The sequence below is a fragment of the Geotrypetes seraphini genome, chromosome 3 (assembly GCF_902459505.1).
Source record: "Geotrypetes seraphini chromosome 3, aGeoSer1.1, whole genome shotgun sequence".
In the NCBI taxonomy this organism is placed as follows: domain Eukaryota; kingdom Metazoa; phylum Chordata; class Amphibia; order Gymnophiona; family Dermophiidae; genus Geotrypetes; species Geotrypetes seraphini.
The window spans coordinates 298,849,393-298,873,350 of NC_047086.1; the positions used below are offsets into that span (position 1 = coordinate 298,849,393).

Below are 23,958 nucleotides of genomic sequence, written 5' to 3' on the forward strand. Positions count from 1 at the left end.
TCTGTAAGTCAGTGGTCTCCAACACGTGGCCCCTAAGTCATCCATTGTGGCTCTTAAATAGTTGGCTGAAAAGTTCCTCAAACACTGCAAATTTGTTAAGTTCAATCTTGCCCACTTGGATAGTGCATTGTAGGCCTAATTCCATAAACAGCTTCTTAACTGTGCCTAACTTTTATGCGCTGGTCCGTGCAGTTGTCAATCAACCACTAGGTGTCCTTTATAGAATCATGCCTAGTGGCACCTAAGCAGACTTAGGCATCACTAGGTGTCCTAGAGGTAGGTACCGGTATATTAGGCCAGGTTTTACCTGGCCTAATTTACCGACACCTATCTTGGATGCCTAAGTCTACTATGTCTATTCTCTGCCCCTAACCACACTATTTATAGAGATATTTTGACTCCTGAGGTAGGAGGCTTTTGCTGCCAAAATATGGCTTCAGGTCTTTTAATAAACCTGGTTTGAATTTGTAAGAATATTGGCCTGTCCCCACTTTTGTTTGTTGATATTAGGATTACAATATAGTGGCTTTGTGTAAGTTATCATAGCCTTCTTAGAAGTCTGAATTAAAACTATGCTAAAAGGAAGAACTTTGAAGGTGACTGTCAGTATCTTATGGTGAATACAATCAAATACCGTATTCACCATAAGATATTGACACCTTCAAAGCTCTTCATTTTGGCCTAACTCAATACTTGGCAAACACTATTATTCCATACAGACCCTCTCATTCACTTCAATCATTCTCAGTTCATCAGCTACTAATTCCCCGGTTCATATCTAATCTAATCTAATCTAAACCTTAAATTTATATACCGCATCATCTCCATGAGAATGGAGCTCGACACGGTTTACAAGAACTTAAAATAGTGGGTAGAGAAGAAGAAAAAGGATTACATGAACTTATGTGTAGAAGGGGGGAGAGAAAGGGGGGAAGGATAGAGCTACAATTTGCTGAAAAGCCAGGTTTTCAGTTGTTTGCGGAATAACTGAAGGGAGCTCAGGTTCCGCAGCGGGGGTGGTGGGGTCGTTCCAAAGACCTGTGATTTTGAAGAGAAGGGATTTTCCCAGTTTGCCTGAATAGTGGATGCCGCGTGGAGAGGGGAAGGCTAGTTTAAGCCTTTGGGCAGTTCTGGAGGAGTCGGGACTGGAGGAGTTGAAAGACAGTGGGATAAGAGGAGGCAGGATTCCGTGAATGATCTTGAAAGCCAGGCAGGAACATTTGAAATGGATTCTGGAGATTATTGGGAGCCAATGAAGTTTGGCAAGGAGTGGGGAGGCATAGTCAGACTTGCGTTTTGAGAAGATCAGTTTGGCTGCAGTATTCATATGGCAAAATTAGTTTCTATGAGACACTCGGCATTCTTCATGACTGTACCAACACTTTGGAACTCATTACCATTGGAAACCCACTCAAAGCTTTCATATAATTAGTTGAAGTAAATCAAAAGATCATGTGCTTGCCTTGTAACCAACATATAGTGGTTACAAATGGTATGTTAGTTACAAGGCAAGCACATGATCCTTTGATTTACTTCAACTAATTATATTGTTATTCTTTTGTTGACAGGCAAACTATGGACCTCTTCTATCAAACTGCAATAGCAGTTTTTAGTGCGGGGGAGCCGCGCTGAATGGCCAGTGCTGCTCCCGATGCTCATAGGAACTCCGTGAACATCGGGAGCCACGCGGGCCATTCAGCGCTGCTCTCTACGCTAAAAACTGCTAGTGCAGTTTGCTAGAAGAGGCCCTAAGAGTCTTAATAAAGACTAAAAGTATCACACATTTGTGACTCCTCAATATCCTTCTCCTCAGTTCACACAATCAGACTCCTGAGGCAGGCCTTTTTTGGCTGAAACACGATCGTGTTGAGTCAGTGTCATATTATCTAATAAAAGAAATTGAGCACCAACCAGTCACCTTCTTTGTTAAACATTAAACATGCAGAGGACTAATTCAACTATATAGTTCATCTTCCAAATTCAACTTGTGAGTCCAACGTTACCAAAGCAAAGAGATTCTGTATCTTTTAATGAAAGATAAAACAACCATATAAACAAGATACACAATTTACAGAGAAAGGATCAACTTTAATACATTTTTGATTAAAAGGAGTGGTATAAAAATAAATGCAAGAAAACATTAACAGAGAATATACATACAACAGACAGGTACGTGTTTCTGAATATGAATACATCATGAAATGAAACAATCTGTGCTAATTTATTGTGCAATATATGTGATGGAATATACCAAATTTATGCATATTTTCTTTTATATTTTTTTCCATTTTGCGACTGATAAGTGTTTTGTACTAAACAGTTTATAGCAGAAGCTTTTCTCGTCTTGCACTGTACTTCATTTTGCAGGAGAATATGAGACACAGAAATCCAGCTGATATGGAGGACGATGTTAACAGTTATCTTTTGGGATGGAGGCATCAGAAGACTGAGTTCACCAGTCTGTTATGCATTGGTATACACAGAAGAAAACAATTTGGGTCCTTGCTCATGCAACAACTGGTCTACTGTCCTCTGAGTTTAGGCAATCAATGAGCCACAATATGCACTGCTCCCATGCTACAAGGTCGTTCTTTCATTGGGACTTCAGCTGGTCAACCTCTTTGATGTCTGTGATTTACCCTAAAAAATAGTAAGAATAGAAAATAGACATTAACTAAAAATCTAGCCGGTTGCCTCATTTAAATGAAGCTGTATTTTACATCATTTTAGATCAGTATATTGTTAAAACAAAAATATTTACTATTGATGCTGACATAAATCAAAATCAAGCACCTACTAAAAAGCTCTTAGAGCTTCTCATGCTATAACATATCCTACCTCAGCAGTTCATTGACTACAGTGGAATTATTGATGCGGCAAACCCATCTTCATTAGGGCTGCACATCGATTAATTGCAATTAAAATTTTTAATCACATATAGTGTCCTCTCTCTCATTTCCTTCTATACTCATACAATGACAAATATAGATAGCAAAAGTTAATGAAATTAAATTATTTTCTCACCTTTGTTGCCTAGTGATTTTATTTTTCTAATCATTTTGTTCTGTCTTTAAAATCAAAGACAAAGAAAAAAACTGCGGACAGATGTACATGATGCAGGCAAGGTTTATTTTAAACAAACACATTGTTGTGTACAAATAAACCACTTTATACAGAATATGGGTCCCATCACGGTCTGTTTTTTGATCAACACGTCTTCTTCAGGGGTCCCATAAAATGGTGGTTTCAAAGGACACACAACAAATATGCCTGATCTGTCAGCTGTGTATGTAAGCGATGAAAATGTGCTGACACAGCTGACAGATAGTGGCAGGTGATCATGTGTAGCATCACCTTCCTCTTGCACTTCCTGGGAAACTTCTTCACCACACTGAGGGTTGTCCACCAGAAGTTCCAAACTCAAACCGAGAGCAAAACAAAGAACTTTTTTTAAAAAAAAAAGACTGAAAAAAACCAAACAAACCAACTTTGTCTGCATCTTGTACATCTGTCCGCAGTTTTTTTCTTTGTCTTCGGTTCACTGTATCTTCACTGCAGACTCGTTGGTTTTCCATTTTTCTTGTCTCTGTCTTTAAAATCACCAGGCAACAAAGGTAAGAAAAATGATTTGTTTTCATTGAAAGCAATGGAAGCAAAACCTGGATGTCTCAATCTGACCTCCTTTTTCTGAAGCCATATGGTAATCCTAGAAGTGTGAAACCTGTCAGGGACAGAGTACAGTGATTTTGTATGAGAGACAAGCTGCATTTTATGAGAAGTCCAGTCCTTCCAGTTGCTCACATGATTACCGGTACAAGGTTGTATTTTGGCATATAGGCCTCCTAGAAATTGTTTGTCTTGTAAAGAACCTTTATATGTCCTTAATTTTTCAAGTGCATTAAGATTTGAAAATTGTTTATTATTGGGGAACGTCAACTTACATTTAGATGACCTAAACAATCCTGTGGTTTGTAACTTTAATGACTTCCTGATGGAACTGAGCTTTCATTTTTACAACTTCTACAGTACAGGTGTTAAACTCAAGGCTCGCGGGCTGAATCCGGCTCGCCTGGCTGTTTCATGTGGCCCGCGGTCCAACGCCCCCAGTGTTATCTTGTTGCCGGCTCCCTCCTCCTCACTGCCGCAGTGTGCACAAAGCCATGTGCAGCATCCCGCGCCTCATCCAGAAGCATTCCCTCCAATGTTGCGACGCCCGGTTCAGGCGCAGGACATGCGAGGAGTGCGGCTCTGTGCAGCAGTGAGGAGGGAGCCGGCTACAAGATAACACCAGGGGCATCGGACCGCGGACTACATAAAACGGGCAGATGGGAGCTGGCTAGAAGGTAAGACACTCGCTGGAGAGAGGCACAGCATGGAGAGAGGAAGACAACAAAGGTAGGGGGAATGATTTTATTTTCAATTTAGTGTTTGAATTGTGTCAATTTTGAGAATTTTAATCTGTCGATATTTTGCACTGCTCAGGAAGAAATACATTTGTTTCTTTTTCTCTGGTGGTTGTACTTCATGCAGATTCTTGAATCTTAGGGTTTTGTTTGTATATATTAGTACTTTTAGTTTGTGGTCCCGTATTTGCATAGGGATTATCTGTGTTCCGATAGGAATGAATGTTGAGAAGCATATAGTGTGCTTGTGTAGTTTAATTTTGAGGTTAACCATTGTGTTAATAAGATTATATTGCATGTGTATGTATATATGAAAAATGAATGGAAAAAATGGTGTTACAATTAGTACTATTATGGGGGCGGGGTCTGGGGTGGAGATTGGGCGGGGTCTGGCCCATGACTTAGCCTGTGTTTTGGATTTCGGCCCCTTAATGTGATTGAGTTTGACACCCCTGTTCTACAGTGTTAGCTTCATCTTGTTTTAGCTCTTTGGGAATTCAATGTCCTCCTTTAGTCTTGCCTCTGAACTGGAGGGTGAAAATGGAGTCTAATAAAACTTATTCCCCTCTTTCTATCAAGAAGCATAATTCTTCTGGACTTGTTCTGGCAAGGTGTAATTCCTTTGCTGCCTTATTTAGATTAACAATCAGGTTCCTGCTAAGGACTGGAATTCTCTGGTAATAGAATATTTAGACCAAATTGCCCCACAGACCTTATGCCCACTTTCCAAGAGAAATATCAATTCATAGTTTAATGAATCATTGCTTAGCATGAAAAGAGAATGTAGGTGACTTGAATGTCAGTGGAGAAAAAGTCAAGATGCTGATCTAAAATTGACCTGGAAAGAATTTGGAATGCTTATAAGATTCAAATGACTTTTTCAAAGAAGGAATACTATTCCCATCAGCTAGGAGAGGAAGCACTATACCTTAGCAACTTTTTTAAGATTTATGATATTACTCAGGTTAAGTCCCTGCTCACTCCAAACTTATTTAGTGAAGACACTATTACCATCCACAATCTAGCTGGCCTTTTGAATAAAAAATCTCAAAGTTGAGGAGCAATAAGTTAATAAATTCAATTAACATTTCTGGTATCATATTACCTTTGAATTTGGTCCTTTATCTGCTCCTGCCGATTGAATTTGGGATCAATTCCTTACAACATAGGATACTGATATCTTTCCAAATCACATTGTTCATTAGATGTCTGTCTCTCATACTTGTATTCTTCAGTACATCCAAGGTATTATCTGAACTAATTCAATATTATCAGTTTTCTTATTATTGGGAAAAAATAGTTTTAACACCTAAACCCATAGATTCCTCTTTAGATCATTCTGAACTCTCAATTTAAGGCAATCGCCAGCATCCCTTTGTTTACTAAAATCACTGAAAGTATTCTTACTACTCAACTGAGTGATTATATAAACTCATAACCTAATCTAATCTAATCTAAATCTTGGGTTTATATACCGCATCATCTCCGCAGATGGAGCTCGACACGGTTTACATGGTTAGGGAAGGAACGGAACTCCAGTGGAATTATATAAGTATGAGAGAAGAGAGGTTGGTGTGAGAGTGCCAGGAGCGGGACGGGGTTACGTTCTGGAGAAGAGCCAGGTCTTCAGATGCTTACGGAATGGTAGAAGGGGGCTCAAATTGCAGAGAGGGGAAGGGAGACTGTTCCAGAGCTGAGTGATTCTGAAAGGGAGGGAAGAGCCAAGTTTACCAACAAGGGAGATGCCTTTTAAGGAGGGGTAGGATAGTTTTAATTTTTGAGTGGATCTAGTGGAGGTTGGATTTGAGGAATTCCAGGATAGAGGGATAAAAGGAGGAAGGATACCATGGAGGATCTTGAAGGTTAGGCAGGCACATTTAAAGTAGACCCTGGAAATAACGGGAAGCCAGTGGAGTTTGGATAGGAGCGGTGTGACATGGTCAAATTTACTTTTTGAGAAGATAAGTTTGGCCGCGGTGTTCTGGATTAGTTGGAGTCTGTGGAGGCTTTTCTTTGTTAAGCTTAGGTAAATGGAATTGCAATAATCCAATCTGGAGAGGATAATGGATTGTACGAGGACGGCAAAGTGTTTTTGGTGGAAGCAGGATCTCACTTTCCTCAGCATGTGAAGGCTGCAAAAGCATTTTTTTATCAGGGAGTTGAGGTGGTCGTTGAAGGATAATGATGAATCTATGGTGATGCCCAGAACTTTGCTAGAGAATTCCAGCTGTAGAGAGGAGCCTGTGGGCAGTGGGATGGAAGTGGGTAATTGATCAAGTTTAGGGCCGAGCCAAAGTAGTTTAGTTTTGGACTCGTTCAATTTCATTTGTACAGTGTGAGCCCAGGATTGAAGTTTGGTTATGCAAGAAGAAATGTTAGCTGCGAGATTGGTGAGGTTCGCGTCGGTCTCGATGAGGACCAGGATATCGTCGGCGTAAGTGTAGAGTGTTTCTAGGGGGGATAGGTGGAGAAGATTCAGGGAGGACATATAAATGTTGAAGAGGATGGGAGAAAGGGGGGAGCCTTGTGGGACTCCACAAGTCGGTTTCCATGGGGAGGAAGAGGAACCATGTTTGGTGACGGTGTAAGAGCGAGAACGTAAGAAGTTCGAGAACCAGTCAAGGACTGTAGAACTAATGCCTATCTCGGAGAGTAGGAAGATTAGAATGTCATGGTGGACAACGTCAAAGGCGGCAGAGAGGTCGAATTGAAGGAGAACAGCAAATTTTTTGTGAGAGTGAAATTGTTGGATCTTCGAGATTAGGGAGGCCAGGAGGGTTTCGGTACTGAAGTTGGGTCTGAAGCCGTATTGATAGGGTAGGAGGACAGAGAATCTTTCCAGGTAGGCTGAGAGTTGGGAGGAGACGATGGACTCTAGCAATTTGGTTAGGAGCGGAATGTTTGCTATTGGGCGATAATTGGATGGGAGGAGGGGTCTAGGTCAGCTTTCTTCAGTAGAGGGGTCAGTGCAATGCGTCCCATTTCAGGGGAGAAGAGGCCCGATGATAGGGCAGAATTTATGAGTATGGTGAGAGAAGAGATGGCCTGTGTGGGTATTTTCTCAAATAGATAGGATGGGAATGGATCCAAGGTGCAGTTACAGGATTTCAGTTTCAGGCAGAGTTTGAGGACCTGCGAATCGGATACTTGCTCAAAGGTAGTCCAGGATCTGTTGACTGGGACGGGGGTGGGGACCTTTGTAGTAGGATCGGGGGAGGCGGGCACCAGAGGATTGTAGGAGACTATGGGAGGGAAGGAGCTTCTCAAGGCGGTGACCTTTTCATTGAAAAAGTTTGCTAGTAGGTCCACTGATGGGGAGGAGGGAGGTATAGAAGGGTTGGTGTTGGGAGTTAAGGAGCGCCAGATATTGAACAGCATACTGTTCTGGTTTTTTGAACTGGAGATCTTGTCACCATAGAAATTTTTCCTAGCTCTTTTGAGTGTATTGTTGTAGAGTTTAATGTTGACTCTCCAGATTTGTTTATCTGCGGGGGATTTAGATTTTTTCCAGATGCGTTCCAGGGATCGACATTTTTGTTTTAGCATCCTGTGTTGTGGGAGGTACCAGGGGGCCTTACGGGAGTAGGAGATGGTTTTGGTGGACAGCGGGGCGAGAGATTGGTAGGTGGATTCTGAGAGAGTGGTCCAATTGTGCCAGTTGGTTGCAGAATCTGATGGTTTAGGATTGGATGAGAGAGTGTCAAGAAATTTGGACCAGAACTGATCACTTGAAATTTTCTTGCGGAAAGTAATGGACTTAGAGGGCTGAGGAGAGGTTCCAAGGTGAGACATGAAGATGGGGAGACAGAAGGTTCCTAGGTAGTGGTCGGACCAGGGAACGTGGTCCCAACGGATGTCATCGGTTGAAGTTTTGTAATCCGTGAGATCGAGGAAGCTGATGAGGTCTAGTGTGTGGCCTTTTTCATGGGTTGGAGAGGGGGCAGGGAGGGAGAGGCCGAGAGAGATGAGGAAATTATTGAAATCGGATGCATCTTTGCTGGAGGTGTCATCAAGGTGGAGATTGATATCTCCGATGATCAGTAGTCTTTGGAACTTAAGGAATGCGTTAGATATGGTCTCGTAAACAAGTTCGGAGGAATTGCTCCAGGGGGTGGGTGGGCGATAGAGTAATAAGATACCTAGTGGGTGTAGATGGAGCTCATCATTGATTGAGGCTAGCATATATTCTAGTGAGTGGTGGCTGCCTTTTTCGAGAAGTTCAACATTGAAGAAAGATTTGTAGAGGAGTGCCAATCCGCCTCCTTTTCGGTTTAGTCTAGGAGAAAAGAGGCCTTGGTAGCCCTGGGGGCAAATCTCGTTTTGTGTAAAATAATCATCTTTTTTGATCCAGGACTCTGTGATACAGAAGAATCCAGGATCAGAATCTGTGAGGAGATCTTTCATAATTTGGGTCTTGTTACATACGGATCTGGCGTTGCAGTAAAGTATCGGGACTGGGGTTAGAGAGTCAGGGGCATGGTTGGGAAGGTTGGCGGGGGGCACAGGCTTTAAATAGGCGAGGTTGGCTATTCTCTTTGACACTCAATCCACATTTCAGAAAGATTTCAGAACGGAAACTTTGTTGGGAGCACTATTATCTGACATAAGACTGCAATCAGCATTAGGTCATCAATCAAGTGATATTATAGTTTGATTTGTCTGCAGTTTTTGATCTTCTAGATCATGATTTGCTACTCCATCTATTAAGTGTAATAGGCATTTCCAGTTGCATTATGTCTTGGTTCAAAGGATTTCTGAAAAAATATCACACCAAAAGAAATGGGTGGGTGATTACTCAATATCATGAGAGATATAATGTGGGGTTCCTCAGGGCTCCCCACTTTCTCCAATTATTTTTTAACATTGCTTTGCCTAGTTTCAATAAAAGATAGGCATCAGATATTAACAAAGTAGCATAGTAAATGAGAGCAAATAAAGACCAATATTGTCCATCTTGTCTGCCTAGTAAAGTGGCTAGAGTTGTACCTACCACTCTATGCTGGTTGGTTTCTCTATTCCTTCCATTTTGGGATGAACTTGTTGCTCATTGCCTCTTTATGCCTTTTTTTTTTTAAAGTACAAAAGTTATTAAGTTTTACTTTAATTCCATCCTCTTGCTACTGTACATTTGGATTCTCTATTTATTTTCATGCCTTTTTGGAATTCCATCACTACTTTTGTCTTCACTCCCTCCACTAGGACATTCCAGGCATCCGTCACTGTTTCTGTGAGAAAATATTTCCCGATGTTCTTCTTAAATTATCTCCTTACAACTTCATTTCATATCGTTTAAAGCTACATCTTCCCCTTTTTTGAAAAAAAAGATTGTTTGTTCATTTATGCCTTTCTAGAATGGTCGGTATAATATTAAAATGTTGAGTTAGCAATTTTTAACACCACTAAACAGTACTTGGCCTCGAGGCCAGTGCAACCTGGTGAGCATGGTAGGTAGGATGGGGGTGGGGGTTACTGTTGCCGACCTTTGCAGGATGCCAAGAATTGTGCAAATCAAGCACTCTTACCTGTAACGCTGGCCCTGCCATATTAGAGATTTGGTCAATTCTCCTCCTGCTGCTACCAATGTAGTTGATGCCACCGCTGCTGCCTGCCACTGCTGTACCTCTGCTCTGAGCTCATCAGGTATTGGCCTGAAGCAGCAATCAAAGCACCAATATGCACAGGAGTGCCTAAGAGTTCACAGACTCACGAAGGTCCTTTATAACCATGCTTACATGCAAAATAACTATGGAAGGTATGACATGATAGCATATGAGAGTTTACATGGATGGATAACTTAATCTGCACCCTTCTACCAACCCAGTAGGCCAGGCACTAGAGAAAGAAAAATGAGCATCAATCAGAGATATGTAGAATAGACAGCACCCTTGCTCAATACCTTTTTCTTTGCCTGTAGCAGCTCCTGATAGGCACTGGATCGTATAAAACGAGGATAGGAATCACTTTTCATCAATTTGTAAATATGCTCCTTGAAAAACAAAAACATCCTTTGGCAATTAATTTGATAAAACTAAAAACCATCAGATCACATTTACACAGTATATTAACAATTATAACATTGCAAAATCAACAGGGGACAGAGAGTATTCTTATAGTTAAATGATAAGAGTAAAATTTAGAAACCTTAGGTAAATTACACACAAAGACGCACTTTGGGTAGATGCACTCTGTGTAGACCTTCTAGTAACGTGTGAATTCTGTATTTCAGAATATGATATAGCTATTGGAATTTACACCATTAAGTTTTTTTTAAAAGAAAGTATATGCATATGTACCCTTTAAAAATTACTCCACCAATAGTACTCCCATCCCATTTACATCTGCTTTGAGACACACAAATTTATCATATTTAATGAAATGTGAGTATAAGTGCAGACACCGTTAAAACCCTCTCACTAGGACTGCCTCCCACCAGTCTTACAGTATGTTCTGGTAGATTGCAACTGGTCATACAGAGACATCCATTTTACCAAGTGATTCCCCTACAAAATTCATTTGCAGCAATAGATTATGATACTTAAGAACTAGAACTTAAGTACTACTAATAAACAGACAAAATATCTCAAAACCCAAAGTTCTTGCTGGAAGGGGATTCCATTATTCGAAGCATTACATTGGAAGGGGACTCTGTGGGCTCCAACAAAGTCGTATGCATTCCAGGCTCCTCAACCAGAAAGAATTCAAACCAAATATTGGAAATGATTAGAGAAGAGAGTTAAGATTCTAAAAGTGATGTTGTAATACATGTGGGAACAAAAGTGGGAGTGAATTACATGGCAGTAGTACAGAGAGCTTTCCAGAAGCTGGGGAAGGGTTTAGGTCCTTAGTAAGGACTGTAGCCTTTTCTGAAACACTGCCTGGCTATGGAAATGATGAAGAAAGACTACAAAATACAGAAAACGTCAATATGTGGCTAAAACCCTGGTGCCAAAAAAAAAGTTATAATTACACAGAAGGATAGGGCAAAACTTGGAAAAACAAAAGGCTGTTTTGCTACAATGGCCTACATCTTTCTGATACAGGAAAAAGAATACTTGCGAAGAAATACAAGCAATACATTTCTAGGCTTTTAAACTAGAAGGTTTGAGTTCTAAACAGATGTGGATGAACTCTATAAGTCACTCCCACCAAAACCATAAGCAAGCGAACGATAGCAATGTTTGTGGGTAAAATCCTGTAGGGCGCTTTCACGCTCATGCGCTGTGGATATACCCATGTGAATTCCTTATGATATTATGAGGAAGTTCCCATGAACTGATTAGTCATCCTGTTCAAACTATATTTAAACAGTAGCTTCTCATGTGCAAAGAAGGAATATAGAGAATCAGGAGTAGGACTTTTGAATTGATTGAAAAAGAAAATAAACCATCTCAGCAAATCACTTATTAGCAAAATGGCAAATGGGAAAATTAAACAGAAGAATAAACAGAGGGTGAGAGAGACAACTGTAACTTGAAAGTTATGTGCACAAATGCTTGCAGTCTGCTTAACAAAGTTCATGATTTGCAAGCCCTGATGTTGCAGGCAGATTTGGATATTGTTTCTATCACAGAGAAGTGGTTCCATGACTTCCATGAATGGGATGCAAACATAACAGGTTATACCCTATTTAGGAAAGATAGAGCTGGTCATAAAGGTGGAGGGGTAGCTTTATATGTGAGAAACATTAAAGCAGCTGAGATGCAGGGGTTCTGGGGAAAGGAAGAAGCAATATGGATTGTCTTAGAAAAAGAAGATGGAATATACATCCATTTGGGTGTTATCTACAGACCTCTGACACACAGAGACATATTTTTGATCATAGATATCCAAAAGTTGGGAAAATAGGGGAGGGTTTTGGAACTCAAAGCTGACATTCAAAGTGGTGAGTCTGGAGGATTAGGTGACTTGCCCAGGGTCACAAATAGCTGCACTGGGATTTGATCTTATAACCTCTGGGTGCAGAGGCAGTAGCTCTACCAGTTGAGCCACAGATCTTTCTGCTATCGTTGAGGGATTTCAACCTGCTGGATGTGGATTGGAAGGTCCTGTCTGTGGCATCAGATGTAGAAAGAATGTAGATGTATTTTAAATTTCAAGTTTATTATACATTTGATATCCTGCCATTATGTCTAGGTGGTTTACAATATAAACCAAGACTAAAACTAAAGTTTACTGCTGAGACAAATGGTAATGGAACCTACAAAGGGAAGCGTAACATTAGAGAGAAAGTAGAGAGGGACAGATTCTTCAAACTTTCGAAAACTACAAGAACGAGAGGGCATTCTGAAAAATTAAGAGGGGACAGATTCAGAACCAATGCTAGGAAGTTCTTATTCACCCAAAGGGTGGTGGACACCTGGAATGCGCTTCGAGAGGGTGTAATAGGACAGAGTACGGTATTGGGGTTCAAGAAGGGATTAGATGATTTCCTGAAGGAAAAGGAGATAGAAGGGTATAGATAGAGGATTACTATACAGGTTCTGGACCTGAATAGCCGCTGCATGAGTGGATTGCTGGCATGATGGACTTCTGGTCTGACCCAGCAGAGGTACTGCTTATGTTCTTATGTTATTTCTTAGATCTTGTGCGCATGAATTGAGGTGTGTCCAACATCAAGGTAGGTGCCCACCTGGCCAATCACACTGTATGGTTTGATAGAAACATAGAAACATGATGGCAGATAAAGGCCAATTGGCCCATCCAGTCTGCCCATCCGCAGCATCCACTATCTCCTCTAGTCTCTAAGAGATCCTACGTGCTTGTCCCACACATTCTTGAATTCAGATATAGTCTTTGTCTCCACCACCTCTACTGGGAGATTATTCTACAAATCTACCATCCTTTCAGTAAAAATGTATTTCCTTAGATTACTCCTGAGCCTATCACCTCTTAACATCATTCTATGCCCTCTCACTCTGGAGTCTCTTTTCAATTGATACCACATAGGTATTTATACCACAAATGTATTTAAATGTCTCTATCATATCTCTCCTCTCACGCCTTTCCTCCAAAGTATTGAGATCTTCAAGTCTGTCCCTGTACACTGTATGACATAGATCAACAACCATTTAATTGCCTTCCTCTGGACTGACTCCATCCTGTTTATATCTTTTTGAAAGGACAGTCTCTAGAATTGTAAAGGCTAAAGTGGAATACAAACCTCAAAACCTCACAAACCTCACAAACCTCAAAATCCTGGATTTTAAGCATGTTGACTTTATTAAAATGAGAGAATACCTGAAGAATGGGCATAGGACATAGTAGAGGATCTGTGGTTCAAACTGAAGGGAGCTATAGAATTAGCAACAGATCTTTATATAAGGAAGGTTAACAAGAATAAGAGAATAAGGAACAATTGAAAAAGGAAACTGATACAGAATAATATATTGTATTTACAGTGGTACATGAAAGGAATTCAAGTGTATGTTTTATGAGATCGTTTTAAATTTCTATGTTACACTTGTGGATGTATGAAAATGAATAAAAAATTTAAAACAAAAAAGTAGCTGACAAAATAAAAGCAAATGATGTGGCATTCATGAAATATAAAAGAATGCAGGATGAGGAACATAGAATAGATTACCAGATAAAGCTGAATGAAGTGAAGAGAGAAATAATGCTGGTAAAGGATCTAGTGGAAGAACAAATGGCTAAAAAGATATAGAATGGTGACAAGACTTTTCAGGTATATTGCGAGTAGTGAAAGGAGGAAGGCTTTAAATGGAATTGCGAGATTGTCCTGTAAGGAAGATATTTTCAAAATGCCTGCACTGATGCAAAGTCTATAGGTACCTTCAAAGTTGAAGTCAATGAGTGCTCTCACTTTGAGGTCAATATTCAAAGATATGAGTCAAAGATATGAGTACAGACTTACACTGGACTTACAAAATGGCAATAGAGGTTTCTAGCGTGGGCCAGCAAGTTAAATGCTCTGACACTCATAGATTTCCTATGAGCATAGGAGCATTTAATTCGCTGGCCCAAGGTAGAAACCTCTACTGCTGTTTAGTAAAAGGAGTCCTTAATTAGCTAAAGCGACTTTTTTGAAAATTTCACTGTAATCACTATCTTAAATTTAGACCCCCACGATCTTACTATTTTCTTGAGATGACAGTCAAATTGCAGGCAGGCCTGGGATGGGATTTAGCCTGGCATATAGCTAGCCAACTTTAGATGCTACAATAGCAGATCTAAATGTCTTCAGCTACCCTCCCTCTTGGCTTTGGAAATAGTATAAAATAATGTCCTTCACCTCTTCCTTCCATTTCACCCTGACTTTTGCAGTCATCCAATAAATTGTCCCGTGGTTTCCATGCTTTTCCTTTGATTCGTGAATCTCAAGAAAACTGCCCCAAATAGTGGACATCTTGTCCTTTCTTACCTTGATCTGTTATATGAAAGTCAAGAATATTTTACAACAGCAAGACTTCTTCTCTCTTTCTTGCTCATCAAATAAACAAAGACTGTCTGAGGCAAATACCTTTTGGCCTCTTGAATAGTGTAGGGAGGAATTTCTCCAAGGAGGAAGGGGCTTGCAAATTAACTTTTTGCATTATCCAACAGAATGCTTGTGTGGAGAGGAAAAGCAGCAGTAACAGGCAGTAGTGAATGGCTAAAAAATACAGTGTGGGGAAGAAAGCAAATGCACTTCCTGACCTCCTCCCAACACCCATTTGCTTCCATCCCTTTCTCCTTTGTCAAAAATGAAAACAGTAGAGATGACAAGTCTCCTGCTCATTAGGAGGGCGCCACTCTCATTTGAAAGCTTTCTCACTCTGACACTCTTTGAACCCTATTTTTCACTCATCGTAGCTTCAATGACAGAACACTGATCTTGATCACTGCTTTCATGAGAGGGAAACTTTAGAGAAATAAACCAAATGGTCCAACCACTAGGAAGAAATCTGAGCACACTTTCCTGCCTACTGCTTTCCCTTGTCCTGTCCCTTTTCCCTTTAATACAAGTACATGTGCTATGAAGCTGAAGTACATACTGTACTTTTAACTACTGGGTGGAAGACATAAGCATAAGAACGGGGGAGGCCACAGGTGCCACGGCCTCCCCAAGGATTGGCAATCACTGGTTAGTTATGGCTCTACTCCCCTACCCACCTCCTCCCGGCGCTATACTTTTAAATCTTCAGGCAGCTGTCACACAGCCTCAATGATCAGGCCTGCCCGGGAACCCTTTATTCTACCTCCGGGGCAGGCCTGTTCATTGACGCTGCATGGCGGCTGCCCGAAGATTTAAAAGTACAGCACTGGGAGGAAGTGAATGGGGGAGTTGGGAGCTGGTGAGAGGTCATGCCTCAGGACTCCACCGGGGCACAGGGCAGAGCCCCTCAGTCCCTCAAACAAAAGTGTTCCGCTGCCTATGCAGAAGACAATTTTCAGCTCAAAAAATGTACCCAAACTGCTCTTCACTTTGTGGTGTTTTTTTTTTCAGAGATTCCAAAGAAAAGCTAATATCATGTAATGATGTCTTGATTCATTTGCAAAGCAATACTAAAAGCATTCTAGATTTATACTCTGGATGTAGTGTCTGAAAAATCTCACTCTTTGGCCTTCAATCTTACTCTTTAGTGTGTTAAATCTCACTCTTTGGGATGGTTCAACCTTAGCATCTCTGAAACAGCTCCTTGTCTCACAGGATTCTCCATCCCTTCCTTCCGGCCCCGATCCCAATCCCTTTACAAAAATAAGTACTTCATCTCTTTCCCTCTCTCCTAAATAAGTAATGCAAAATTCCCCACTGGGATAAAAAAAGAAACATTTCTGTTAAGAATGGGTGACAGTACAGTGTCTATGAGACAAACCTGTTTTTTTCTGTTGCATAGAGCATTTTGGACCCCAGTTCGTTTACAGAAGTTAGATAGCTCTAAGTCAAATAGATGCTGGCACTATCATCTCGAAGCTGGGACATTAGATCATTTATTATTCTATTGTCCATTGATTCTTGCTTTTTGGAAATCAATATGAGGTCAAATAAATTGTATGTTGGAAAATCCAGTGGCATTATCGTATGATACTGTGCTGTTTGGCATGTCAATGAGGACTAAGAGCCAAATATCATCTAAGAATAACAGGCTTTTACTTATTAAGACAGGGGTTGCCATACCCAAAGTGGAATTGTCCAAAAATGAATGATGTGCACTAAAGAATTGTCCTCCAATTCATCTAGTGAAATGATGATCTTTATTGTTCAAACATCAAATTGACAAATTGACTCGACATGCGCATGTTTCGGCCATCAGGCCTGCCTCAGGAGTCTTGAAAGACACTAATGAAGATATATGAGGTGTACTAACACTCGAATGAATTTAACCACGTCTATTTGTACGCTTAAAGCAGATTACACTCCTCTTTGATTGATCTGTGGTTAAATTCATTCGCGTGATAGTACACCTCGTATATCTTCATTAGTGACTTTCAAGACTCCTGAGGCAAGCCTGATGGCCGAAACATGCGCATGTCGAGTCAATTTGTCAATTTGATGTTTGAACAATAAAGATCATCATTTCACCAGATGAACTGTAGGACAATTCTTTAGTGCACATCATTCATTTTTGGACAATTCCACTTTGGTTGTTGCATATTTGTGGTTGTGGTGTTGTTTTTTCCCCTGTTTCTTTCTTCAGGGGTTGCCATACAACAGATTACGAGTAATTGGAAAAATTGGAAGAGACTTAATTACAGTTTCTGGTGGAACTCTTTATGTCACATTTATAAAATGGAAAGGATAATAGCCACACAGCAGAGGAATTTTAGAAAATTTCAGGAGATTTAGGAGCCATTAACAAAATATTGTAATGACTGAATATGATACTTTCCCTTAAAAATGCACATCCAAGATGGGGGAGGGGTTTTTATGGTTTGAATATTAAATAAGGTATATTGAAATGTGGTTTATGGTAGGTTTTCTTGAATTTAAAGAATGTAATTGATTAGGGGGGAAGGGGGATAAATTCTGATATGGATTTTAACAGAATATTTAAGTGTTGTATTGGAGTTTAAAATGATATAAATCATGTTACAGTTATTGTAATTGTTTTTTTAAAATGAATAAAGAATTGGAAAAAAAGAAAGAATGGGTGACAGTAAGTACAATATACTAACTAACCTGAGCATCTTCAAATGTATACCTTCCTGGATCTTTCACATTCTGGGTAGTTTTGTCATAGCTTTTTGAATCTAGATTAATGGCACTGGGGGCCCCTGGGGCAAGAAATTCCTGCCAAATTTCCTGAACACGACTGGGAACTTCACGCATCGGCCTCTTCTTCAAGTCTTCTACTGCCATCCAGAACCTAAGGCAAATTTTTGAAACAGGTAAAGTATTACACTTCAGGGCATATTTATCAATCTTTTACTTCACAGCATAAAAAGAATATATGCTTTGAATTTATCCACCCAAAATCCAGATATTTGGGGACTTGGACATATTTTTAGACTGGCCCAAATTTTTGACTGATGCTCCCTTTTATGGACTATAATTTTTCCTATGTCCTATGAAATGTTCATGTATATGTAACTTTTGATGGTTGCTTTTAAATAGCTATTTTTCACAGCCACAACAAAATCAGGTAAAAATTCTTTATTGAGCATAAGCAACAAAGAGACTCCAGTATGTCTAAAACATGGCGGCTCATATCAAACTAGGCTTTAGAGATCCAGGGGTCTATAGTCAAAAGAGTTTAACCAGGCATGAGAGGCTTCTGCCTGGTTAAACCCCACCGAGTAACCCGGCACACAGTGGCATACCTAGCATATGTGACACCCGGGGCCCATCATTTTTTGACACTCTCCTCATCTATATTAAAAACATGATTTTTAGTAACAATCAACACATCGCACAACAAGAGTGCACCTAGGAAAAGGCAACATCTTACATACTCTAGTGAGCAGTAGAACATCAATACACCCATTGGAAATGAGCAATTTTTGTTAGTCATCACTGGCATTATCTCTGGATATTCAATGCCAGGTCATGTTCAAGTACTGATATTGGATATCTGGGTTTTTGCGGCTGGCTATCTCTTATACAGTTAAGTGTAATATTCAGCACTTAATCATCTATGTGGTCCAATAAGGCTGCTTAACTTAAGCAGTTAAGTGCTGAATACTGACACTTAATTATATAAGTACTGAATATCAGCACTTAGGTCATCTTCTACCAAACTGTGCTAGCAGATTTTAGTGCAGAGAGCCGCGCTGAATGGCCTGCGCTGCTATCGACGCTCATAGGAACTCTATGAGCGTCGGGAGCAGCGCAAGCCATTCAGAACAGTTCACCGCGCTACAAACTGCTAGCGCAGTTTGATAGAAGAGGTCCTTAGTTGCATAAGTGTTAACTTTGCTCCTAGATTGTCCACCAAATAGCCAGCTTTCTGTTTAGCGGTCAGTGCTGATAGTCAGTGTCACTAATTACACAGGCAATATAAGTAGCCAGGAGCCTCTGCTAGCTGCTTAAATTGCTTTGAATATCGACCGGTAAGAGAACAAAGCACAGCTGTTAATTCTTACCTTAAGTTTTCAGAGCTGAATTCTGACTCTAGGAATTTAAGGAACTGGTCTTTTCCTACGGGGTCCTTCAGTACTTCGTCCATGCAAAAGCCCCACCGCTTTACCCTCTGTTGGCCTGGCTCTTTGCTGAAAGAAAAACAAAATAAGAGAAATAATGTAACATTTTATAAAAAGAAATATTTTATGAAGCCATCCCAGATTTCTAATTTTATAGGCTCTATTTTCAAATCCATATGTCAATAGGTATGTCTTTCCTATGTCCCTTGTACCATTTCACAAAAAGAAAGTAGGTGCATGCTTCTCCTTTGAAAAGTGCCCAAAGGAAAGATATACAGAGAGACTTGTAGCTATTTTGGACAGGCACCTCCTGCCAACCAAGCTGCAAATAAAAGATAGAGAACTTTCAAATAGTCTTTTTTACACAACTAAGTAATCATTTTGAAAAGTCAGGTAAATGGCTATCTATGAGACTAATATTCAGCCAGCAGCAGGCAAAATTTTTTAAACATAAGCCACTGCTGTTGAACTGTGCTTAGACATTCAGGCCCGGATTCTGAATAGGACACATGGTCTCAGAAGCCACCTAAGCAGCTTGAGAATCGCACATGGGCATCCTATACAGAATTACACCTAAGCCCACTTAAGAACCCGATTCACTAACAGACGTCCATGTTACAGATGCTGGTTAGAGAATCGGGTCACCGCTGAACTTGGCGCAGCAAGGGATCGCCCTGCCGCAATAAATTTAGTGGCAACCCATCACTACCCCCTCCCCCCCAGTACAGACTACCTGTAGGAGGGATGTCTGATCCCTCCTGCCAGAAACCCCCCCCTCCAAACGATTGCATCAGGAGGGATGCCCAATCTATCGCCTGGCACCCCCGAACCTACCCCAATGTTCCCCAGCAAGAGAGAAGCCCAATCTCTCTTGCTGAAATCCTTCTCCCCAATGATCACAGTCAGTCCCTCCTGCCTGATACCCCCAACTCCTCCATACATCGCCGGCAGGAGGGATGCCCAATCCCTCCTGCTGGAACCCCCCCCCCCAAAAAAAAGTTCACACCCATGGGGGTGGCCTAGGGGATCTGCCCAATCTGAATCTTAGGTCACTCTCAGTTCATCCCTGGGCCAATCAGGTCCTTAGGCCCCTCCCTGGTGTATCCCATATGCACTGGGGAGGGGCAGGCCATCAATTCAAGATTAGGAGGGTCCTGGTGGGGGTGGGTGCAAACTTTCAGGGGAGGATTCCGGTAGGAGGGATTGGGCATCACTCCTGCCGGCGATGTATGAGTGGGGTGGGGGGTGGCAACAGGAAGGACTGGGCATCCCTCCTTCTGAAATCATTCGGGGTGGGGGGTCGTTCTGGCATGAGAGATTAGGCATCTCTCCTGCTGAGGAACATCAGGGTGGGTTCGGGGGTGCCTGGCAGGAGGGACTGAGCATCCCTCCTGCCACGATCATTCGGGGGTGGGCTCCAGCAGGAGGGATTGGACATCCCTCCTGCTAGCGATCTACGGGGGGGGGGGGAAGGATGGGCATCCATGGCTGCTAAACTGATCATGAGAAGGTATAAGCTCAGCGGCCACTTCTGCTTACAATATAGGCCAGCATTTTGCTGGCCTACATTGTACATGTCTACCGCTGATCTAGGGCGATGCGTACAGCCACCTAGGTCTGCCTAAGGCTACTTCCAGGCCAAGCCACACCCACACCTAGCCTTAGGTGAGCTTAGGCTGGCTTACGTGCCTCCCTAGGCTCCCGCAGGTGCCTCCAATGTACGCGGCCTGCCTTGGGAGGTTTTTTCCTAGAAAACATGCTTCTCGATTGGCTGGTTAGGCAGTAGTTGGCTACCTACAGTCAGGATGCCATTTATAGAATCTGGGCCTCAGTGCCAGCACTAATGTCCTGCTGGTAGTCACCCAGGTTCCAAAGCTATTTCGCAAAGTGGCATACCTAGGATCTGTTATACCCAGATCACTTTTTAACATCACCCCCCTCCCCTGCATATATATGTTATCAGCACTGCTAGTCCCTTGCCCTGGAACAGGGAGCTGATGTGAGAGGGGGCAAGGGACAAGGGACTGGAAGAGCTGAAAGCAGGCATATGGAGCCTGCAGACTCATGACTCTGTGATGCTCCCCTTTATTGTCTGCACCTAGGGCAGACCACTCCCTTCACCCCGACTTTGGCATGTCACTGATTCAACAGCAGTATTGGGATAGCCGTTTTGCTGTCCCAATTTAACCAGATATTTAGCTGGTAACTGAATATTGTTCTTAATTGGGTATGGTGTAGCTGGCTCTGGAAACCCAGAAATTCAATGTCAAAGCCCGAACATGGTCTTGGCACTGAATTTATGGGCAAAATACCAGCAGCGATTAGCAAAACAGTGAGTGTCACCGGCTGAATATTGAACTCCCAGATGTTATTAAAGATTATCAACCTACATTTACATCACCATTGGCTGCCATGGTTAAGACTCAGCTTTTTGCACTGAGGAAGTTTCACATCATCTGATGCTTTTTAGATGATGCTGTCCAATGCACTCAGATCTTTACCACTTTAATATTTTTGTTTGGACTATTGTAATGCAATGTATGTAATCCAATCCAGTTTCTGCTGCTGACCTAAAACACCCCCAATCACTTCAAAACACTGCTATTAGGATTATATGTTGGGTTCACAAATATGCACAAATATGCACAAACTTGCAAAAACTTTTATAAAGGTAAATTTGTCAAATACAACTTCAAAAATTAATTTAAATCTTGACAAACTTCCCACACAGTGCTGAGAAAGGCACGAGCCACAACCTTAGATATTACTAAAAATAAGCCTCAGAAACCAAGGTGAAGTAATCCAAACACTCACCAAGCCTCATTCAGCCACAATGGCTACAACAAGTTAATCATAGGCGCCTCTTGCAGCCGAGAACCACAACAGTAAAAAACTCAAACTTGAGGAAAAACCTGCGTTGGTCTCGGTTGCAGAGCAAATCTACACTCTGCACCTTAACACAGCACAGTGTGGAAGAACATGGTATTCTTTGTGTGACTCAATATATGCTGTGCGGGTGCTTGTCACTGTTGCTTCGATAACTGTTTTCTAAAAAAGTTTGGTGCATTAATAGAAGGAAGCATAGCCCCTGATGAAACCGAGTGTGAAACGGTTGGGCAGCCGTCGGGCACAAAAGATAAGTGCTTTCCTTCCTATAGCACCTTATGCACTTTATATTTATTGAAATTGATATTTAAATATATTTAAAACTATTAAAAAACGTACAGCACAGGTCACTTTACCAAGACCAATGATGAATATACCACCCCAGTAAGGGCATGAAAAATTATCCAAGTAATGCCTTGGGTATTTGAGGTCTAGTAATTCAATGCAACTTGATATGAATTTGTTCTCTGGTCTATAAAAATTTTTGATTTTGAACAAATATTTTTTTCTTCAGTTCCAGTTACCTTTTTACCAGATCTCCTTAATTCCCTCATTGTGTGTAAAGCTGCAATCTACAAAGTATTGTGTCTTCTTTTTCCTAGCTCTGACCTTATGGAATGCTAGCTTTGCATATGTGAATAGTGGTCTCCTATTCCATGCATGCCTCAAAATTCACTTATTAGCCATGGCTTTTGCTGACCTATAGGAACTGGGTGGAAATCAATGGGTTGCATGAACACACTTGTTTATTTGTCTGTTTTCTTCCTCTCACTAACCTCTTTATTGCTGTCTCTTTTAAATGAAGATTTTAAATTTATCTATGCTTTCCTGTCATAATGATTGGAACTCTCTTCCTTTACAGCTAATTATTATCCCAGGACAAGCAGGCAGGTATTCTCACATATGGGTGATGTCATCGACGGAGCCCAGATGCGGACGCCTCACAAGCAGACTTGCTTGAAGAAACTCGAAGTTTCGAGTCGCCTGCACCGCGCATGTGTGAGTGCCTTCCCACCCAGCGCAGGGCGCGTCTCCTCAGTTCTCAGTTTCCGCGAAGCCGAGAAGTCCGTCTTTGACTCTCTGTGTTTAACTTCGTTCACTTTGTGCCTTCTCTCAACCGCAGTTTGTGTTTTTTCTTCACGAATCGCTGTTTTATTTTATTTCTTATATTTTAGTCAAAAAGAAAAAAAAAATTTCTTCTTACGTTTGTTTTCTGGGACAGGCCGCTCAGCCGCAGCCCGAGGGCTTCGACTTTGCAGCAGCTATTTTTCCGTCTATGTCCCGGCCTGCTACAGACTTTAAGAGGTGTAGCAAGTGTTAGTGCGCGATCTCTCTCACGGACCCTCACAGATGCTGCCTCAAGTGCCTTGGGCTGAAACATCATCCTAGGTCATGCCTGCCTTGCCAAACACTTCAGCCTCGTGCTTTCAAGCATCGTTGCATTCTGGTGGACAAGCTTTTCGAGATGGAGTCTCCTACTGATCCCTCGACTTTGAAAGCGTCTTCGGCCTCAACTTCCATCGAGGCTCCGTCTGCGCCTACTGCTTCCACCTCGAGCCTCATCAGACGGCTCTTGCTTCGACGTCATCTGCTATATCTTCCCCTGTTTCCTCAGGTCAGATAGCTCAGCAGTCGGTTCCACCGGTTGTGATTAAAGTGTCCAAGACTTCTAAGTCGAAACACACTCACACTACCTCGAAGGAACCTCCAGCCAAAGCAGGTGGTCCGGTTTCAAACGCGGATCCATCCTTGCCGGCTTCTTTCCAGACCATGTTAGAAAAGCAGTTTATTCAGTTCCTTACTAACATGGGACCTAAACTGCTTCCTCTTATTCAGCCTGGGCATTCAGCAGACTCCCGCGAGGTCGAGCCGCTTCCTTTGCTCCAGTCTGAGCTTCCACACTCTTTGCAGAATCCTCACACTCTAAACAAGGAGCAGAGTTTTTGAGAGTGCATCGAGGTTCCTCCACCAAGCCTCTGAAGCTTCGATCTACAGCCTCTAGCCCTATTCAAACATCGGCATCGGCTGCTTATGTATCCGAGGCGAAATCTCCTCGATCCTCAAGATCTGGTTCCAGACACAGTTCTCA

At 41.6% G+C, this 23,958-nt stretch overlaps 1 protein-coding gene across 2 annotated transcripts in view; it reads right to left on the bottom strand.

The window, feature by feature from the left end:
* Window positions 1-2,012: 2,012 nt before the first annotated feature.
* The window catches only part of RGS7 (regulator of G protein signaling 7), a 495,704-nt gene continuing 473,758 nt past the window's right edge, over window positions 2,013-23,958 (bottom strand). For both annotated transcript variants that reach the window (XM_033939445.1, XM_033939446.1), the window contains exons 13-16: window positions 18,927-19,052; window positions 17,524-17,710; window positions 10,300-10,389; window positions 2,013-2,640 (exon numbers count right to left, since the gene is read on the bottom strand). In XM_033939445.1, coding sequence (XP_033795336.1) covers window positions 2,605-2,640; window positions 10,300-10,389; window positions 17,524-17,710; window positions 18,927-19,052 — 439 coding nt within the window. In that variant the 3' untranslated portion in view covers window positions 2,013-2,604. The remainder of the gene's footprint in view (window positions 2,641-10,299; window positions 10,390-17,523; window positions 17,711-18,926; window positions 19,053-23,958) is intronic.